This window comes from Xiphophorus hellerii, chromosome 18 (assembly GCF_003331165.1).
Source record: "Xiphophorus hellerii strain 12219 chromosome 18, Xiphophorus_hellerii-4.1, whole genome shotgun sequence".
NCBI classification, from domain to species: domain Eukaryota; kingdom Metazoa; phylum Chordata; class Actinopteri; order Cyprinodontiformes; family Poeciliidae; genus Xiphophorus; species Xiphophorus hellerii.
In genome coordinates this window covers 22,999,112-23,017,419 of record NC_045689.1, presented here as the reverse complement: position 1 = coordinate 23,017,419, position 18,308 = coordinate 22,999,112, and the positions used below count along the sequence as shown (strand labels likewise).

The window sequence follows — 18,308 nt, the reverse complement described above, 5'->3', positions numbered from 1 at the left end:
CTCATCAAGAAAATGCAGAGTGTGTGCAAAGCAGTAATCACAGCAAAAGGTTGCTACTTTGAAGAAACTAGAATATAAGGGGTATTTTCAGTTGTTTTACACTTTTTTGTTTAGTGCATATTTCCACATGTTATTCATAGTTTTGATGCCTTCAGTGTGAATCTAAAATGTCAATAGTCATGAAAATAAAGGAAACTCATTGAATTAAAAGGTGTGTCCAAACTTTTGGTCTGTACTGTATTTGTTCCTTTTTTCTGTCTGTGGACCATGAGTCTGTTGAATAAAAATCAATCAATTAATCAGAACAAGCTTTTGAATTCTTCCAGCCAGCACCCATATTACAGGAGACATTTATAAATATTTACATAAACAGATACACCCCTGCATACACACACACCCACACGTGAGCATATATCTATATTACACTCTTTCATACTGTGATTTTAAAGTACCTGCAATCTTGATGTTCATGTGGCCGTCCAGCAGCAGGTTCTCTGCCTTCAGGTCTCTGTGGACGATGTTTCGGTTGTGACAGTACTCGACTGCAGACAGGATCTGCCAGAACTTTCTCCTTGCCTCCAGCTCGCTGAGACGGCCGTGCTTTGCCAAGTAGTCTGCAGCCAGAGGAACAGACATTGGAAAAAATGTGACGTGTCATGTTAGAACCCCATGCAGACGGTACTTTGCACCAGTTGCATAACATTAGTCTCCACTAGGCCTTTCAAATACAGAATAAAGTACAACTTCAAAGCCAAAAAGAACACCTCACAGTATTTTTTTTTTATTCTGCTTTATCATTAAAGTTCTTACGAGGATAGTTTACTGTGAAGGTAATACTAGGCTGTGTGATTTGTTTTTATTGTTTAAAACTCCTGCTCTAATTGTGTGTTGGGTGCATGTTTGAGTAGGCAGAGTCTGCTAAGTTTACACATGCACACAGCTAATCTAAGTATGAACAAATATTTTTGTCCTGGGAGTAATAAAGTAATTTGATTTATTTATCTACTGAACACAGAGCAGCAGAAATCCAGTTTGCAGCTGATTAGAAAACCACACACAGTCAATTCCGTTCCTGTGGGGTCAGAGAAGTAAATTTTTACCATTTTCTTTTTCCAAGAGTCCATATCCCTGACCTCGATCTCTCACCACTTGTTTTTATTTTTTGTTGTTGTTTTTTTTTTTTAACAAATGAGAGCTAACAGACTGTTTAATGGGATGCACTGATTTCAACAACTCTGTGAACTTTGACAAGTGTGGTGTTTGTTGTTGTCGGCATGGTTCATCTTCACACTTCTCTGTCTAGATGGCTTGCAAGCTTTTCCATTCACACTTAACAGCAAACAAGACAGGACACTCTGCACTGGCTTTCTGTCCAGCTGGAATGGACCCAGACTACTGAGCAACCCCGACAATCCAACACACAACCATAACAAAGTCCGTTAAAAAAGAGGAAATCTAATTTCAGAAAAAAAAACCCCAAAAAACAGAAGCATAAACACTATACTAAAAATGCCCTTAATGCTTGTGGTTTAAGTGTCACAGCAGCATACCAGATAGTTTCTCCTCTAGATCTAAATTAAAAATATTAAAGTTAAAGCAACACTTGTCCTGCTGCCTCAGACACTAAACACCTCCTGTGTTCTGCATTTCCTCAGTTGAAGGTTCAGCAAAGAGTTAGGACAAGAGTTGTTACAACAAACTCTAAACACTAAAATGACTTAGCTCCAACATTATACATTAAAGATCCACTTATCAAACTTTTACCAATACCAATTTGGGCTTCTTTAAAGGCCCGATTCTTGACTCCAATTCACTCTAAAAAGGATAACTCATTTAAACTAATGGGTTAAACTAAATTCAACAGTTAATGTAAAATAAAAACATAAATGTGCTGCAGGTACCTTGATGGAGATAGTAGTTTTGAGTCCAAAACTAGTACCATACTTTACATCATGAAGGGACTGCCAGATTATTCCTACTCGTGTAACAAATAATTTCACATTAAACTTGATCTGTTATTTACCAAAATCTAACATCCTGATTGTTTATGTCAGGGGTCTTTAAAGTGTAACCCTTAGAGGGCATTGAGATTTATTTTGTGGGGCCCACAACCACAGTCTAAGAATAATACAAGTTGGATGCTGATGGTTACTTTTTTTTAAAATTACTTTTTGTAAGGCTACCTGGTCTTCCAAAAGTTGTAGACAAGTTAAAATCTTCTTAAAATGGGACAATATAAAAGTATTATCTTTTGTTTACCACATTTTCTGCTCTTATTCCAAAGTCAAGTTGAATAAAACCAAAGACGTACGGTGAGTGACTGTTACTCCAAGTAGACTTTGGTACATCTATTCATAAAACTTCAACAAGCCTTTTTAAAAGAAAGAAATGAGTGATTCCTAGAAAGTAAATGACCCGATGCAATCAGCTGGGCTTCCTGAGATAAGACATCTTTTTTCCATTTACTGATTAATTAATTTTAATGGTACTGTACTATGATTAGCATTACAGGTGACCATCTGTACAATCTGAACGCATTTTTAAGAAATTGCATTAATCTGAACAGAATTTGGACTTAACTAGATTCTGTCATGAGATGTTTGTTGTAATTTGGCCCTGGATTGAAACGGAAAGGTTGATAAATAGCTGCCATCTGACAGACTGAAAACAGCTGATTAGATCATAGCTGGTGAATTTCATAGACGGGATCTCCAGTGACCATAGCAGCTTTCAAACAACAATGCTAATCAAAAAACACACGGTGGAGAGGAATGTGTCGAGAATGTCCGAGAATGTTCCTGGATCAGCCACACGACTCTGAAGGTGTAACAATTTAATGATCAAACAGGGCTTCAATAATTATATAGAAGACGGTCTTGAACGCACTCTGAATAAATTGTGATTCAAGTGAACATACATCTCACGGCTTCAAGGTAATGTAATTCAGGTGTTCCTCTAATTGCTTTAAAAACTCCCAGATGCCATAGTGGTCATATCATATCTTGTCCCTAAACAGATTTGTTTATGGCAATAATAACTATAACCGAGGATAAAATGAGAATCAGAGCAGACAATCTATGAAAAAAAAAAATCTATCTATCCAAGATGACGACCATGACGACACAAGTAAGCGATTGCTGAGTTAGTTCCATCTGTTTATGATACTAACAAACAGTTTGCACAATCTCAATTTACACTGAAAATTGTGTCATATTCTGGATCATTGAGCCACTCCCAGTTACTGCTCCGTCTCTACCAGCCATCAAAAAAGGTTTTCGATACGTATAGGACAATTCATAGCTTACTTACCAGGTCAAGATGGGAAAAGAGTTATAAATTAAATTAACAAAATCGCAACAATTTTCTTCCTGAAAGCTTAGTTTTTTATATTCTTCTTTATTCTCCATATGAATTATTGATCTGACTGCAGATATGGGTAAATTTGACCAAGTGGTTATATATACTTGAATTCTAAAGAGCAATAAAAATACATCTTACTTGGATGGACTGTTCTCTTGCTTTTCCCATTTTGAAGAGTGGCATAGACGAAAGCCCTTACTGTTAAGACATATTCATATCCCAGATTAATCAAATCTTTAACCTCGCCACTCTTAAGTCACACAGAGTGACTTAAGAAAATACATACGTACTTTTTAAAATAATAAATAAAATAAATAAATAAATAATAAAAAATGCTTCAGTTGTATTTATTTTATAGAATTGCAATGATTACCATCATTTACTGCCATGAAATGTATCTAAGTTATATAGTTTACATAGAGATATTATAGGTTACTTCATCAATAAAGAAAATGTCCGATATTTTGTAGGCAAAAGTGGAGCCTAAATCTAATTTCTAAACCTTGATATGGAAAAACAAAGCTTCTAAACAGGATTTTTGCCCCAAAGAAAAAGTCAGAACACAAAAATAACTGGATGAGAATTATGGTCAACAAGTCTTTTTCTTTAGAACAAAACGGTCTCAAACAGTGATCGCTGATCATTTTAAATAACCTAAGAAATTCTGTTTCAGTTGTTAAAAAACCCCTGACATCTGTTAAATCCCTTTTCATTGACTGCAGATTTTTAACACTGCAGCTTTAATGTCATGTCTGAGCTCTGCAAGAACGAGAAGCGGCTTTGTGTTGCCGCTGTTGCACTTGGATGGCAACCTATTACAGCTTGGGTGATCAACACCCAACGCAGAACGCAAGATGTCACTCTGGTTGATCGATGAGTGATACTGATGTTGGTGAGAGCCTAGGCACAGTGAGGCATGCAGAGCTGCATTCTGGGAAAGGGAACAGAACAGGCATGAATCATAGGGGCATCAGGGAACAGCTCGACGGCCGGCGTGTTCCACTTCTGCGCATAGCGAGGCGAGAAGATACGTCTCTTAACAGCTGCTCAGGTTTGGACGGGACAGGCATCGTGGGTACAAACTGGCTTATTGGACTGAGCTCTGGCAACACTTCTGATAACTTTGTGGGGCAGGCAGAGAGAGTGGATAGCTTGTTAACACACACACTCTGTTTCCACAACAGTAACTGATGCTCCTAGCCACTAAAATCAGCAGCCTCATTAAAGTCACATCTATATGAATGTTGATAGACGTCAGTGCTGATTTATTATGGACAGGCCAAGAGGTTGAAATGGACCGCAGCCAGAATGAGCTCACCATTGATATTTTCATTCATTGAAAACCCATCAAAAGGATCAACTCTGCAGTGCCATGCAAGTTGCATTTCTCAATTTTTGCATCATTTAACCACATTTAAACCACACATTTCTGGAGGGTTTTTCTTAAGGATTTTGCTTGAAGTTGAATAAAAATTATACCAATTTTATAGTTTCTTTTTACATAAAAATCTGAAAAGTGAGGCATTCAGCTTCCCTGATTGAAGTCTTTCGACAACCACCTCTGACCATCTTCCCGGTCCATGTTGAAGCAAAGAACCTCCCATATTTCACAATAGGGCTGTTGTATTCATGGTGATATTGGAATATTGGGTTTTTGTCACAGAGAATTTTGTGCAAATGCTTGAAAGCAGGATTTGATTCTCATGTGAACAACACCTGAAGTAAATGACTTTCAGCAGCTTTTTTTCCACAATGCATCTGTTCTCCATGAAGGCCAGATTCAAGGCGTAGAAAACTAATAGTCGTCCTGTCAATAGAGTTGTTGGTCTCTATAGCTCTTCAACATTTACCTTATACCCATCTCTGCTTCTCTGATTAATGCGCTCCTTGCCTGGCCTCTTAGGTCTGGTGGACGACCATTTCTTCATAGGTTTGCAGGTGGGGCATACTTTTTCCATTTCCAAACAAAGTCTTCATTATCCTGTTTAGTCATCTCTGTCTAAAAAACCTTTGAGGCCTTCACACAACAGCTGTATGCACACTAAGATTAAATTACACAAAGATGGATCCCACTTGCAAATTAAGTGACTCCTGAAGGCAACTGCAATTTATTAAAGGGATTATTGAACGTAAAGGATGGTGATTCCAAATGAGACCCACACTTTTTTGTCAAAGAAAAAAAAATAATACTGCGCATCATTTTTCTTCACATCACACGTTTATGCACAACTTCATTTTGGTCACATAAATTCCACTGAAACACATATAAGCATGTGGTTTTTAACATAATAAGCAGAAAACAAACAAGTATGACTCATAATAATGCACATCTTAAGAAGAATATGCAGGAAAGATAATGAGCCATAATATTTAATCGTTTTTCTCCAACTCAACATCTGGCAAACACTGTTAACCTAAAACTCAAGGGTTTTTAGGTTCTATGTGAAACCCTGCACTGTTCTCATGTGTCACCAGTTACTAATTTACCACAGTTCATTTTTGAAATGAAAAAAACAAAAAAACAATTAACAAACGTGAGGTTAATTTGACACATTAACCTCAGCATATTTTTGACATACAGCAGTGGATTATTTAAAGCTGATGTAAAAATTGTGCCCTTCATTCATCTAAAAGCATGTCGTACATTTCAAAGAGAAAATCGCCTCTCAGCATGTCTGCATGAAGGTAGAAATTAGTTTCATTTAAGAGTTATACAGTAATAATTGCTCTGAAGCAGTCAGGAAGTAGAAAAATGAAAACATTGGTTACTCCGTAGATCCCTGCTTACATGGCACGTAAAGCTAAGTGAGCAAACTAATAAGCAGTTTATGTCTCCATATAAAGTTGATCCACCTTAGAAGCTTCCAAATTCTTGGTCTAATTCTGTAATTTAAACAAAGCCAAATCAGTTTCTCATCCCAAATGCATCTCGTTTCTCCAAAGGTTTGACTCACTTCTTTAAAACAAAGAACCCTAAAGCCTTGGTGACATGTTCTGTGATACCAAACAATTGTCCAAATGATTAATCATCAGTTATGCTGCTGAGGTCATCTGAGTTGAAGCTGCCACACCCTGATGCTTGTAAGACCAGGATCAAATTGTCTAAAGAATAGTAAAAACGATGTATGGACAGAAATAATCGTCTGCATCTAAACTAAAATGCACATCATAAATAGCCCGAGTGCCCCCTCAAAGGAAACAGTCTCTCGACTGGTGAGATAAGAGATCTGCTCGAGTGATTTCACTCACTGCCAGCTACTACGCTCCCCTCTCTCCAGCAGTGGTTTCTTAAATATGCATGCCCTACATTTCCCCACCGCCTCTCAAATTCAAAAGGATGTCCCCCCCTGCTTGCGCCTCTGTTTTCCTTCGTCTCCCCTCCCGCCGCTGCCACTTGCCGCTCAACGTATTTGCGGCTGACCCAGTTTCCGGGTTTGATCCGTCTTGCAGTGCTACGGCAGACGGCGGAGAGACAAGCCTAACTGACAGACACAAAAGGCACATCAGCAAACTGGCATCGGTGTCTCTAAACGTGTGCGTCACATTGCTCAAGCACCGTTTGGCAGGAGCAAACCCATCCGTTCTCTGACTCCTGGCACTAAACCAAAATGTTTGTCTTTCAATTTCAAACACATGTGCCCCCCACCTCTACCATCAACTCTACCTGATTTACTTCATAACCATACTACAGGTCATACTCTTTAGTCTTTGCTACCTTTGGTCAGAAGCAAACCTCGAAGATCCTTCATGTCAGGAAAACAGGAGAATCTTTCCAGGGAGAGACGGTGAGAGCAGCAAGCCGAGATCTGCCCTGGCAGCTAATCCGTTTTCCTCAGCCCTCCTGACTCAACAACTCGAACCACTGGCAGAAAAGTATATTTCTGAGTCAAAAGCGATAGTTCACTTTTGTGACATTGAATGCTGTAATACCCCAACTCCAATTTTATTTGTCAAAGCTGCTGTTGCTGCAGTTGATGTCGACATATGAATACCTTACATAACTTCATCTCATTGTGCAATCAAAGCAGAGGGGTCTGAGGAATCAGGACACAATAGTTTCATAATGTGTAGGGATAAAATGATTAGAATCTGTGGATTTATAAAAAAAATAAGTAACAGATCCCAGTATTTGGAGGAACATGGGGCTCTTTGTGGGTAGAACAAAACTGGGTTAGGTGGATAAATAAACTATTTCTATGAAGCAGTAAAGATGCATCTCAAAAAGTAGATTATTATGGGAAAATGAAGTTATGTCATTGTACATTTTGATGGAATGTTGGACTTTTTCTTTTATAAGATTAATAAGTACATAAATAAGTATTTACTTTTTGTACTCATTGTATTTATTGACAAAATTCTTTGTATTTAAAGTCATTTTTATCTTGTTTTTATAACCTTTGTTTTTAGAAAAACAAATTACTAATTGGTCGGGGATGACAGATGAAAAAGAGCCTTTTTGCTAATTCTGGCACATTTACAGAAAAGTTTATTAATGTGCATTGTCCCTCTGAAATAAATTACATTTCTTTATTGTTAGATTATGATACGAGTACTGAAATGTATGTCTATATAGTGCATAACTGATCAGGCCTCCTTTTGCATTAATGTGCATCAGTGTTGCGTGACTTGGAACTCATTAGCTTGTTGCACTGCTGAGGTTTACAAGAAGTCCAAGTTGTAGCTTTACTGGATCTGGTTTCACATTTTCCTTGTGACAATCCCCTATAGATTCTCTATGAGGTTTAGATCAGGTGTGTTTGGATGTGTGGATCGGTGTAAAGTCTCACTAGAAAATGAAATCCACTCCTCCATGAAGTTTTACTGCAGCAGTAAAACTTCATGGAGGAGTTGAAGTATATTGACATGCTTCAATATTTCCTGTAAATATTGAAGCAATATTTCCTGGAAATGTGTGGCAACTTTGGGCTTGATAAAAATCTCCCAACATTATTCTACTCTATAATTTGACTGACATTCTGAAAAATAACATTACACTTTCAGTTAAACATAGTGGTGGTAGTATGATGATCTGGGGCTCCTGTAGTGCTTTAAACCTGGACGACTTGCTGAAATAGTTTGAAATATAATGCAGGCTCTCTTTCAAAACAATGAGAGGGAAGTGAGAAGATTCAAAGCACATCACTAATAGCAAAAAACAGACAACTTTGAAGTGGTCTAGTAAAAGTCCAGACTTGGAAGTAATCCAACTGAGATACTTTGGCAATATTTAAACCATTTCATGATTGAAACAACAAGCTACAAAGAGGGGGGCAAAATTCCTTCACATTGATGCCACAGGTGCTTGATGGCAGATTTAGCCTTTTTAGAAGGTAATTTCAGACGAGGTGAAGCAGAAATACCAAAGTTCTCCCTTACAAAATAAAATCAAGTGAAAACTGCATTTTGTATTTATTAGAATATATAGAACTGTATATGTGACTAAAATGTAGAAGGTTGAGACTTGGAGAGCTTTCTGTAGGTCACAGGAGATGCTGCTGCTGAGTCAACGTCACAAGTGGAGCACTGGACTCAGGCAGAGACGCATGCATACATGATGACAGACGCAGCATATGGCTTGAGTAATCCTCCAAGCTTCTCTGCCTGGAAGTAGGTTACGCTACAGACACTGTCTGCGTCACAGGTGAGGTATCAATGAAGCTATTAGACCCAAAAAAGGGTCTAATTTTATATATATTTTAATTATATTATGTAAATGTGGCAAAGTTCTTAAAGATTTGGTCAATTCATTTGCAGTTTTTTATTATCCTATTTGAACATTAAGCTTCCACTGTAGGAATGGGAGCTGATATTCATGTGTCAATGAGGTCTTAGTGGGTAAAGTAGCAGACCGAGTCAAGCATGACCTCATTCAAGTTTTACAAACGGATGCAAAGGACAAGTTTGTGCAACTTATTTAGTAAGAATTTTGTGACAAATATTTTTTAAAGTTTGAGGAGCTCCATTGTCCTACCTAGGAGTAGCGATATTCCCTGTTGTCATTGTAAGGTATGGTGATGTTTTTTCAATTATAATTTGAATAGGAGAAAGTGCGGGCCACCCAAAACAATGAAAAACCATTTTATTTTGGACTTTGGATGTTTGTATATGACCATAAGCCATTCAGGCTCCCCTATTTTTAGCTTTCCTTTACTATTAACAAAATATGTTTTCTAACTGTAGAAAATGGCATTTATTCTCCTGTTATGTCAGTGTGGTCACTTGCTAAATAAATAATTACAAGGATTTTTTTTTACTTACACTGGATGTTATAAGAGATACTTTAAGAGAATGCACAAGTTTTACTTTTTGAAAATGTAAAAAAAAAATCCATTGATTAAAAGCTGATTAGGATTTATTATTTCTATCAAATTAATATGCAAGCTCATTTGTAAAGCAAACTTTATTTTTCTTCCTCCTCCATTTATTCTCTGAAGATGCATAACATTGAACAAATTTAAATGTAAAACTAAAAATAGCATTTAGTAAGAGCAAACATTTGGATTTCTCCAGCAATTTCTATGGGCTCACGTCCAACAGACTGGATTGAAGATTGCATATTATACAAACTGTGCATGTGCTGTGCATGTGTCACAGCGATAGGGTGCACAAGAGAGTTATGGGAGAACAAGATAAGTTGCTATCTTAGCTTACTATTTTTGCTATGTTCAGACTTGTCAGACCAAAACTTAAACCATTAAAACTCTAAATATTTTAACACTTTTGATTTGTCTGTAATATTGTTACAGCAGGTAGTCTTTGTTAATTCAAAATTTTACAAAAATTACAGCTGATACACTTTTTATTTATAAAAAATTTTGGTAAAATATTGGAAATTTATAAAATTAGTAGGTAATATGCTAATTGGAAAAGATGCTCAGGATATCGACCAAGTCAAAAATTGTCAATTTGGCTGTAATAAGTATTTTTTTAAAATAGGAACTAATTACATGTACAGTATATGCTTGAATTATATGACATGTATTTATGATATACATTTTATTCAGTTGGCTTTGTTGAGGGCTGCTGCAGGTATTTGAGACACTTAACAGTATAAATTTGTTTAGACGGTAAACAAATTTTACTGCACTGATGTTTTATTTTATTTTTTTAAAAAGCTTCTTAAAGACAAAATTTCTAAATTTATTTGCATTTCAGTGACAGTTTTTTTTTTTTTAAACCTATCACACATTCACGTAAATATTTAAATTTTAGTCATTCAAGCTATTGAAGTAAAAACAAGATCTGGTTTATCCTGTTATTACCCTTACGGCCTTAAAGTACATACGTCAAACTCAAGGCCTGTGGGCCAAATCCAACCCGCCACAACCACTTATACTGCCTCTGGACATTACACTCAAAAAGAAAAAGGAAAAAAAGGCGACAGCTCTTCTAAAAGATAACATATTTTAGTACCATTTAATGTACCTAAATTAAATCAGCTAAAATATATATATATTTAAGAATATGTAACTAAAAATTCACCACAAAATGTCTAAACATTTTATGTATGACGCAAAATAACCTAGAATAATTGAGAAGGTCATCGCATCAAAGTGCATTGTCATTCCGAGTCACGGTGCTCGAAACAGTATTATAAATAAGTGAATTGCACAAGGTAAATTAATTATCCAACTGATTAAAATACATTGAGTTACAGAAACATCATTGATCTAATCAAGATAAAGAAAATATATTACTTATCATGCATTAGAAAAAAGTAAGTTGGTCAAACTAATACTTCAAATTGGATCAATGGACAATGTTTTATTTAGAGCCCCATATATTGAACTTTAAGATGGCAGTTGTGTGCTTAAATATTAAAACATCAGTAAAATCAAATCAGTTATTTGTATAGGTCCAAATTACATCAATGTGAAAAGATGTTAAATATAATTTAATTTTAAGCAGTCCTCACTGAATGCAGAGAAAGCTGTAATATTTTAAACAATTAGTTAAGGGGTTTCATCAGTACATTCTGCCACAACCGGTCCTGTCAGGAGATTTGTGATCTTAACGTGGCCCTAAATGAAAAAGACTGACACCTTACCTTAAGGTTTAAGAGCATAAGCAGATTTTCTCCCTTTTTATAAATTTAAAATTTAATGGAAGGTATATTCAGAAAGCTTAGAGTTTCTTTGCCTCTCCTGTCACATGTTTATTTCCTGTTACTTGATACAAAATTGCTTGAATAGTGCAAACAGAGATAAGCTAAAACCAACAGCCTTGTCTGTTCAAACACAAGACAAATACTCCTGTGAATTCAGTCCCGACAAAGACTTGACATTATTTAAATGTGAGTTAAGTGAAATTTTACTCTGGAGGAGGAATTGCAAGGCAGATAGTAGAAAGTGATATCTTGACACCCAACAATAAACTTGTCAGGTGACAGTGAAGGTGCAGCACTTATAGTAATTAATTAACCTTTATTTCTTTGAGATTGCCTCTCTGAGGCCTTAATAGGCATTTGGTGATGTCATTTATAGAAGGACAACTTCAGCACCATTGGAAGAGTTACAAGCAGGTAAAGAGGACAGTTGCATGAGGGCATTGTTCTCTGATTTCCATCAACCACATGACCTTTGGGATTTCGAAAACTGCGAAACCAACGTAAGTTCAATGAGACTTTGACACTTCCATGTTTGTCAGAAGTCTCGCTGACGCAGGAAAGCAGTTTTCTATTAAACTTAGCGGAAGAATGTGAACGGAAAAGAGAATATTGACAGTTTTATGAGTGTTAGATTAAAAAGAAACAAAACAAAATAAAAAAACAAAAACAAAGACTCACCGAAGATTTCGCCATTCTTGGCATACTCTGTGACTAAGTACAGCATGTTCTTCGTCTCCATCACCTGAGGGAAGGAGATGATGAAGGAATGGGGAGTGAAAAAGAGAAGAAAAAAAAGTGAGTGAACATACATAAAAACATTTTCATGAGCAATTTTATCTGAAAACCTACAAGAATAAACACTTGAGAGTCAAGAGAGCCAAAAGTGATGCAAAATAAACCCAAGGGCTCACTGTGTAGCTAAACTCCAGTGGCATTCACAAAATAAAATCCCAAACAAACAAAATACATGAATGGCAACAGGCTCTAAATATGGCAATCATGTAAGAGAACGGAGGTGGACGGTTGGTGTTGCTGAGTGTATCTGAATGGTACTTAAAACCTTTCAGTCCTGACATGGTGCTGGGTTGTGTAGGAGGAGGACCGATTTAGAAGCAGAAACACTCAGGAGATGAATAGAATTAAACCGGCGAGTGGAGAATCAGATGGAGATGGTGGGATGAATCAGACACTGCGAGCCAGACATTCACACTAGAAATCCCACGCGCTTTGTTTGAGATCATTTTTCCATCTGTTGCGCTGACCAATTCACAGATTTGGGAAATTAAAAAAAACGGTGGATTGTTCAGTAAACCTATTTACCCCCCCTGTAACAAACAACTGATTGGTTATTTAAGCTTCACTGGTCAGACAAAGCGAGAGCCAGCACAGCGACTGAACTGGAACATACTGTACAGTTTTCACTGCCAGGGTGGAATCGTGTCAAAGCTCCAGGATTGTTACTAAAACTAAACTGTAAAAGACAGAACTTTATTCTGAGTGGAAGATAAAGATGTCAGACTGTTTATATTTAAACTACGGACAAAATATACTAATAGGAAGACGACAGACAGATGGTAAGAGAGAAATGGTTGGAAGATGGGTAAATGTAGGGACAGATTAATAATGGATAGAGGAATAGATTAATGAACGGATGATAGAATGAATGTAAAGATAGAATTGATGAATGGTGAAAAAAAATGGATGGATATATATTTTTTCATTCTCTCATTTTTCTAGCCTGAATATGACTTCAAATCCCAAACCAAATGAAAGTCCCGTCGTTTTCATTTGATTTCAGATATCTCTCATCATTTACCATAAATAATTTTGCTTGTGTTGTGTTACCCATTTCATTTGTAAAACTACTAAATTATTTAAAAATTTAAAAATTATGTTTCTTAATTCATTTAAATGCATGTGTAGGTCAAATGTCAGTTAACTAGTTCCTTGTGGTTTATTATTTGTCGAAGACAACACCCATTTGTTTGCCTCAACATGAAGACACATTAACACATAACCGCTGTTTTTGACAGTGAAAGCAGATAACAAAAGCAGAAGTCCAAACATGTTTGATACAAACATTTGATAAGAGTGGTTTATGTATTTAAAACAAAAAACCAAAACCACAAAAAACATATTTTCCATGAAAACCTCCAATAAGACGACAAGCAACAAAAACAGGACATTTAATAAGCTTTGTGTGTTAGAAATATTTTGGTCTGTAGCAAAGGAAATAACTGTAATGTGAAAAGGGAAACTTGGGAGTTAAACTATTTTTGGACCACATTAACATTAATTTTTGACTTCCCCTAATTATGCTGTCACAAGCGAGAGCAGCAGTACATCCTGTGGTTAATCGAGTGCTTTATAAGCCTGTACTCTTTATCTGTTTACACACAAATGTACTTTTAATTAAAGCAATCCATGTAATGGGTTTAACACTGGGTTTGATTTTGGGGAAAAGTATGTAGACTCCCGGATCTATTATAGTCATAGTTAGTCGCCAAACCCAAGGACCGGGAAAGCGCAACGTGGAACACCCAGGAGAGTCTGAGGACAAGTGAGAAGAGAATGAAAGACAGAAAATAATGGCCGAACGGGGTCAAAGAAGAGGCCATTAACACATGAAAAAAAGAGAGGGGTCCCCAGTTTATTTGTGTCCTTTGTGAGTCTTCATTAGATAGGCTTTCCTCGGGGCACTGGGGTCAGCCCGGGTTTTTGAGACGGGAAGGGGACAAACTAATTGAGCTGAGCTGATTGGACGGATGGGGCCTGGTACACAAAAAAAAAATGGAATAATGATACACATTAAAATAACACAATACAAAGCTAGAGCATTGTCACACGGTTGTGAGATGATAATGAACTTTTATTTACATTCTCTAAAAGAAAAGAGCAGGACCCGGCCATTTATGTAACATGTTTTGGGGAATGTGGGGGGGTTATTGCAGGGAACTAGTTTGTGACAAACACCAGACACTGGAGTGACAATGGTGAGTAAATAAGTCTTCTTCACAGAACATACAAGAAAAGTGTACAATCAAGAACAATTGGTCTGTAATGGAAACTTAGCAACTTTTGAAACTGTTAATTTATGAAAAATCTCTTCTCTCAATTTTTATGAAAAGATGCAAAAACAAAAACTATACTGCTAATTACCTAATGGCTTTTAAATTAATTATTTTCCACCTTTAAATTGTCACAATATTAACATGTTTACCCACTACAGTTTACATCTAAAAAAAAACCAAAAAAAGAACCTCAAAAGGTTTTAAGGTTGAAACAAAATAAATAGAGATGTACCTTATTTTTTCCTCTGTCAGTCATAAAAATCAGAGTAAACTTTTCCAGCTTTAGGTCAGTTTCGATAGCAAAAAATGATTTCTGTGCATTTTAATGCAACACCTTAAACCCATTCTAGCCCACATTGTGGACCTCCACCGGTCAGGGTCATTCTCAATTTTCAGATGCCCGAGGAATGTCCAGGCCATGATACTATTTGGAGTACGGGGTCTCAGGGGTTAAATGTGTCTGGCGCAAAATGCCTACATCATCCCCACACAAAAAGAAAAAGGTATTGTGAAAATGCTTTCACAATCCACAGTGAAACGTTCAGTACCGACATTGCCTGTAAGGCCACGAACAAGAAGAGACCACAGCTTCAGAAGAAATACAAGTTAAAAGACATTTTGGAGGCCTGTCCTATGGTCTGCTAAAACTATAGTTGATGTGGCTTAAGGACAACAAAGTCAATTATTTGGGGTGATTATCACAAAGCCCTGATCTGAATCTCAATGAAAATTAGTGGGTAGAGCTGAAAAAACATGTGCAAGCAAGGCTGCTTACAAACCTTACTCCATTATATCCACTCTGTCAGGAGGAACGGGCCACAATTCTACCAGAGTATTGCGAGAATCTTGTGGAAGGAAACTCAAAATATTGGACTTCAGTCATAAAAAAGACAAATTCACTAAACTCCACAATTCAAAATGGTTTTTATTGTTTTTCTTAAAAAAATAAAATAAAATAAATATAAATAACTTACTAGGCCATTTGTTTTCAGGTTCCAAGCTGTATCCAAAAATACTGGGAAAGCAATAAGTATTCTTATTAAACCTAATGTGAGAAATTCCTTCCAGCCTACATCTAGTGACAACTCCCAGCCAAAAATTACACTGCTCCCATGTTTAACTTCATAGTTTACATCGTCCTACCAAATGATACTCATTTCAGAAGTCCCAGTAAATCAAAGGGTGGATCCCTGATGGAATAAATAAAGCCGAAATGTGACATTTTAGAAGATTTAATTCATATTATCTCGACCAACTAATGATATGAGTGTTTTGCCTTCGCTCACTTCCCAGCAAGACGCAAACAGCCCTGAGAGTCAGTCATTAACTATATTCTGTAACTATCCAGCAGTGGCAGGTTCTGCTGGGAAGCATCTGTTTGCTTACGTATTAGAACATGACCCGGATTGGTCATGCGCTTCAACACCCTGGGCTGCTTACCCAAAAAAAGAAGATCAACAAGAAGCAGCGGTAGATTCTACTTCTCAAAGCTGACTTTTTCACTCTGTATCCCCCCACCCGCCCACGTCTACTAAAACACGTGTTATATTGAGTCTGTAACAAGCGTTACATATTACTCTGTGACCCCTGAGCTCTGACGGGCAGACACAAGCGGGCTGCACAGAGATAGACTTTGACTATGCTTAGATCACACGAACAATCAGACTTGAGACATTTGTGGACATTCATCCATGGTAACATTAGAGATCTTCAGACTTTCTGCCATTAGGTTCTGATCTGATAGAGTTCATGTTTACAGAACATGTAAAGTCTTTTTTAAAACTCAACTTGTGTCTTGTCCAAATAAGATGTTCTTAATTAAATACATTTCAGCAGTGATCTGCTCTGCATCCCCAGAACCAGAACCAAACGAGGAGAAGCAGCTTTCAGCATCTATGCACCACAAATTTGGAACAAACTTCCAGAAAACTGTAAAACAGCTGAAACACTGACTTCCTTTAAATCTCGACTAAAAACCCACCTGTTTAGGATTGTATTTGAAACGTAATCAATTACAAATTTATTGATGGAACTTGACTCAATGTCATGTTTTGATTGTTGATTCTATCTTGGATTGTGTTTCTGTGTTTGATATGATGTAAAGCACTTTGAAATGCCTTATTGCTGAAATGTGGTATACAAATAAAATTTGATTTGATTTTTTGATTTTCAAATACAGAAATATCAAAAATGTCTAATCTCTCTCATTAAAAGCCTGATTTGGAAAAACTTGTCTTAAAAGTAGGAGTGTTAGCTTATGACATCCATATACTTTTCCTTCTATGTCTTTTTCCACAATAATTCTTCCACATCATAACATGTTCGGCCTAAGTTTGGATTTATTGCTTTCTTTTGCTACTGACCTGGAGATGTTGCTTTATAGAACAATAAAAACTTTATTTGGTCACAACTGAGATCTCTCCCCATCTTCTAAATAGGCTTTCAGATATAAAACTTCACAGTCTATTCAAAGGAGGACTTCAGTAGAGACCTTGTGATATCCAGAGACAAAGAAGAGCGTTTATCTCCTCTCAGGGGGTGTTAGGTATTTGCTAATGAGCCAGTGCAGGTCATTTCATCTAGATATCTTGTGGACCAAAGTCCTGCTTTTCATCTTCTTAATTTGAGATAATCATGCCACTCCCTTGGAGATAACGCATGGCAAAATATGAGCGTAATTACAAAAGATAGGACAGAACAATAGTCCTTACCTGAGGGGAGGGTGGCTACATGCTCAGGCTAAAAATAATTCAAACAATATCTGGCTATTTGTGTTCAATTTGACTTGAATACCATCCATAAAAAATACAAGTAATTTAGAGGCAATTTAGGCTGTTCTAAAATATTCTTGTAAAAACCAGGATTAGACATAAAGCAATGATAACAGCCTTAAAGACTTATACAGATCAGTGATGGCCAAACAATTCTACTTCAGATGGCTAAAATAACACCAGGAGAGACTTGTTGCCACCACAGATTGACAGTACATATATATAGTTTATATTGTATTTATCTTTATTGCATCAAAAGGCATTGAAGTCCACAATTTCGAAGGTGTCAGTCTGTGATCATATCCAACCAACTTTTTCAGGACAGCTCGTCTGCAGGTCAAATATGCCTATTTATCAAATGCAACAAAACCAAAAACTCTCATCTTTTTTTTCTGTAAATGCATCAACCACCTATAATGAACTATCTTCTGAACTTCTCCAAAGCTTTACAGAAATTAATGAGCAGGAGTAGAAATACGGAAAACAAAAAAACTCTTAAACCAATATCCTAAAAGTAAAATTTTAAAAAATGCATGATGCATACATTACGGTGTGAGACGATAACACCTAATAAAGATGATAAATTCAAGAAAATGATCCATTTGTAGACTTCAGGTCTTGGTGCAGACACTAACCTGGTATAGCTTGATGATGTGGGGGTGGTCCAGCATTTTCATGATCTGAACTTCCCTGTAGATCTTCTCCAGGTTGACATCATCCAGTTGGGTCTTGTCAATGATTTTAATGGCCACCTGCGGAGAAATCAAACATGAGAATCAAAAGTGGAACTAAGAAGTCAGATTTTAGATAAACAATTGAAAGGATCTCATTTAGACCTCCATCAGATTTGATGGACTGTAAAACAAACACCACCCCACAAGCTCTACTGCAGCCAGCAATCTGATATCTAACAAGTAGAAAAAAACTAGCAAAGTGCTCAAACTTTGCTATTTTTCCCCATATGGCAATTTGCTTTTTTTTTTTTTTTTTTTAAAGAAA

At 36.6% G+C, this 18,308-nt stretch overlaps 1 protein-coding gene across 2 annotated transcripts in view; it reads right to left on the bottom strand.

Moving 5' to 3' along the window:
* The window catches only part of sik2b (salt-inducible kinase 2b), a 44,430-nt gene extending 26,332 nt beyond the window's left edge, over window positions 1-18,098 (bottom strand). For both annotated transcript variants that reach the window (XM_032545502.1, XM_032545504.1), the window contains exons 1-3: window positions 17,945-18,098; window positions 12,146-12,209; window positions 453-614 (exon numbers count right to left, since the gene is read on the bottom strand). In XM_032545502.1, coding sequence (XP_032401393.1) covers window positions 453-614; window positions 12,146-12,209; window positions 17,945-17,986 — 268 coding nt within the window. In that variant the 5' untranslated portion in view covers window positions 17,987-18,098. The remainder of the gene's footprint in view (window positions 1-452; window positions 615-12,145; window positions 12,210-17,944) is intronic.
* Window positions 18,099-18,308: the final 210 nt, after the last annotated feature.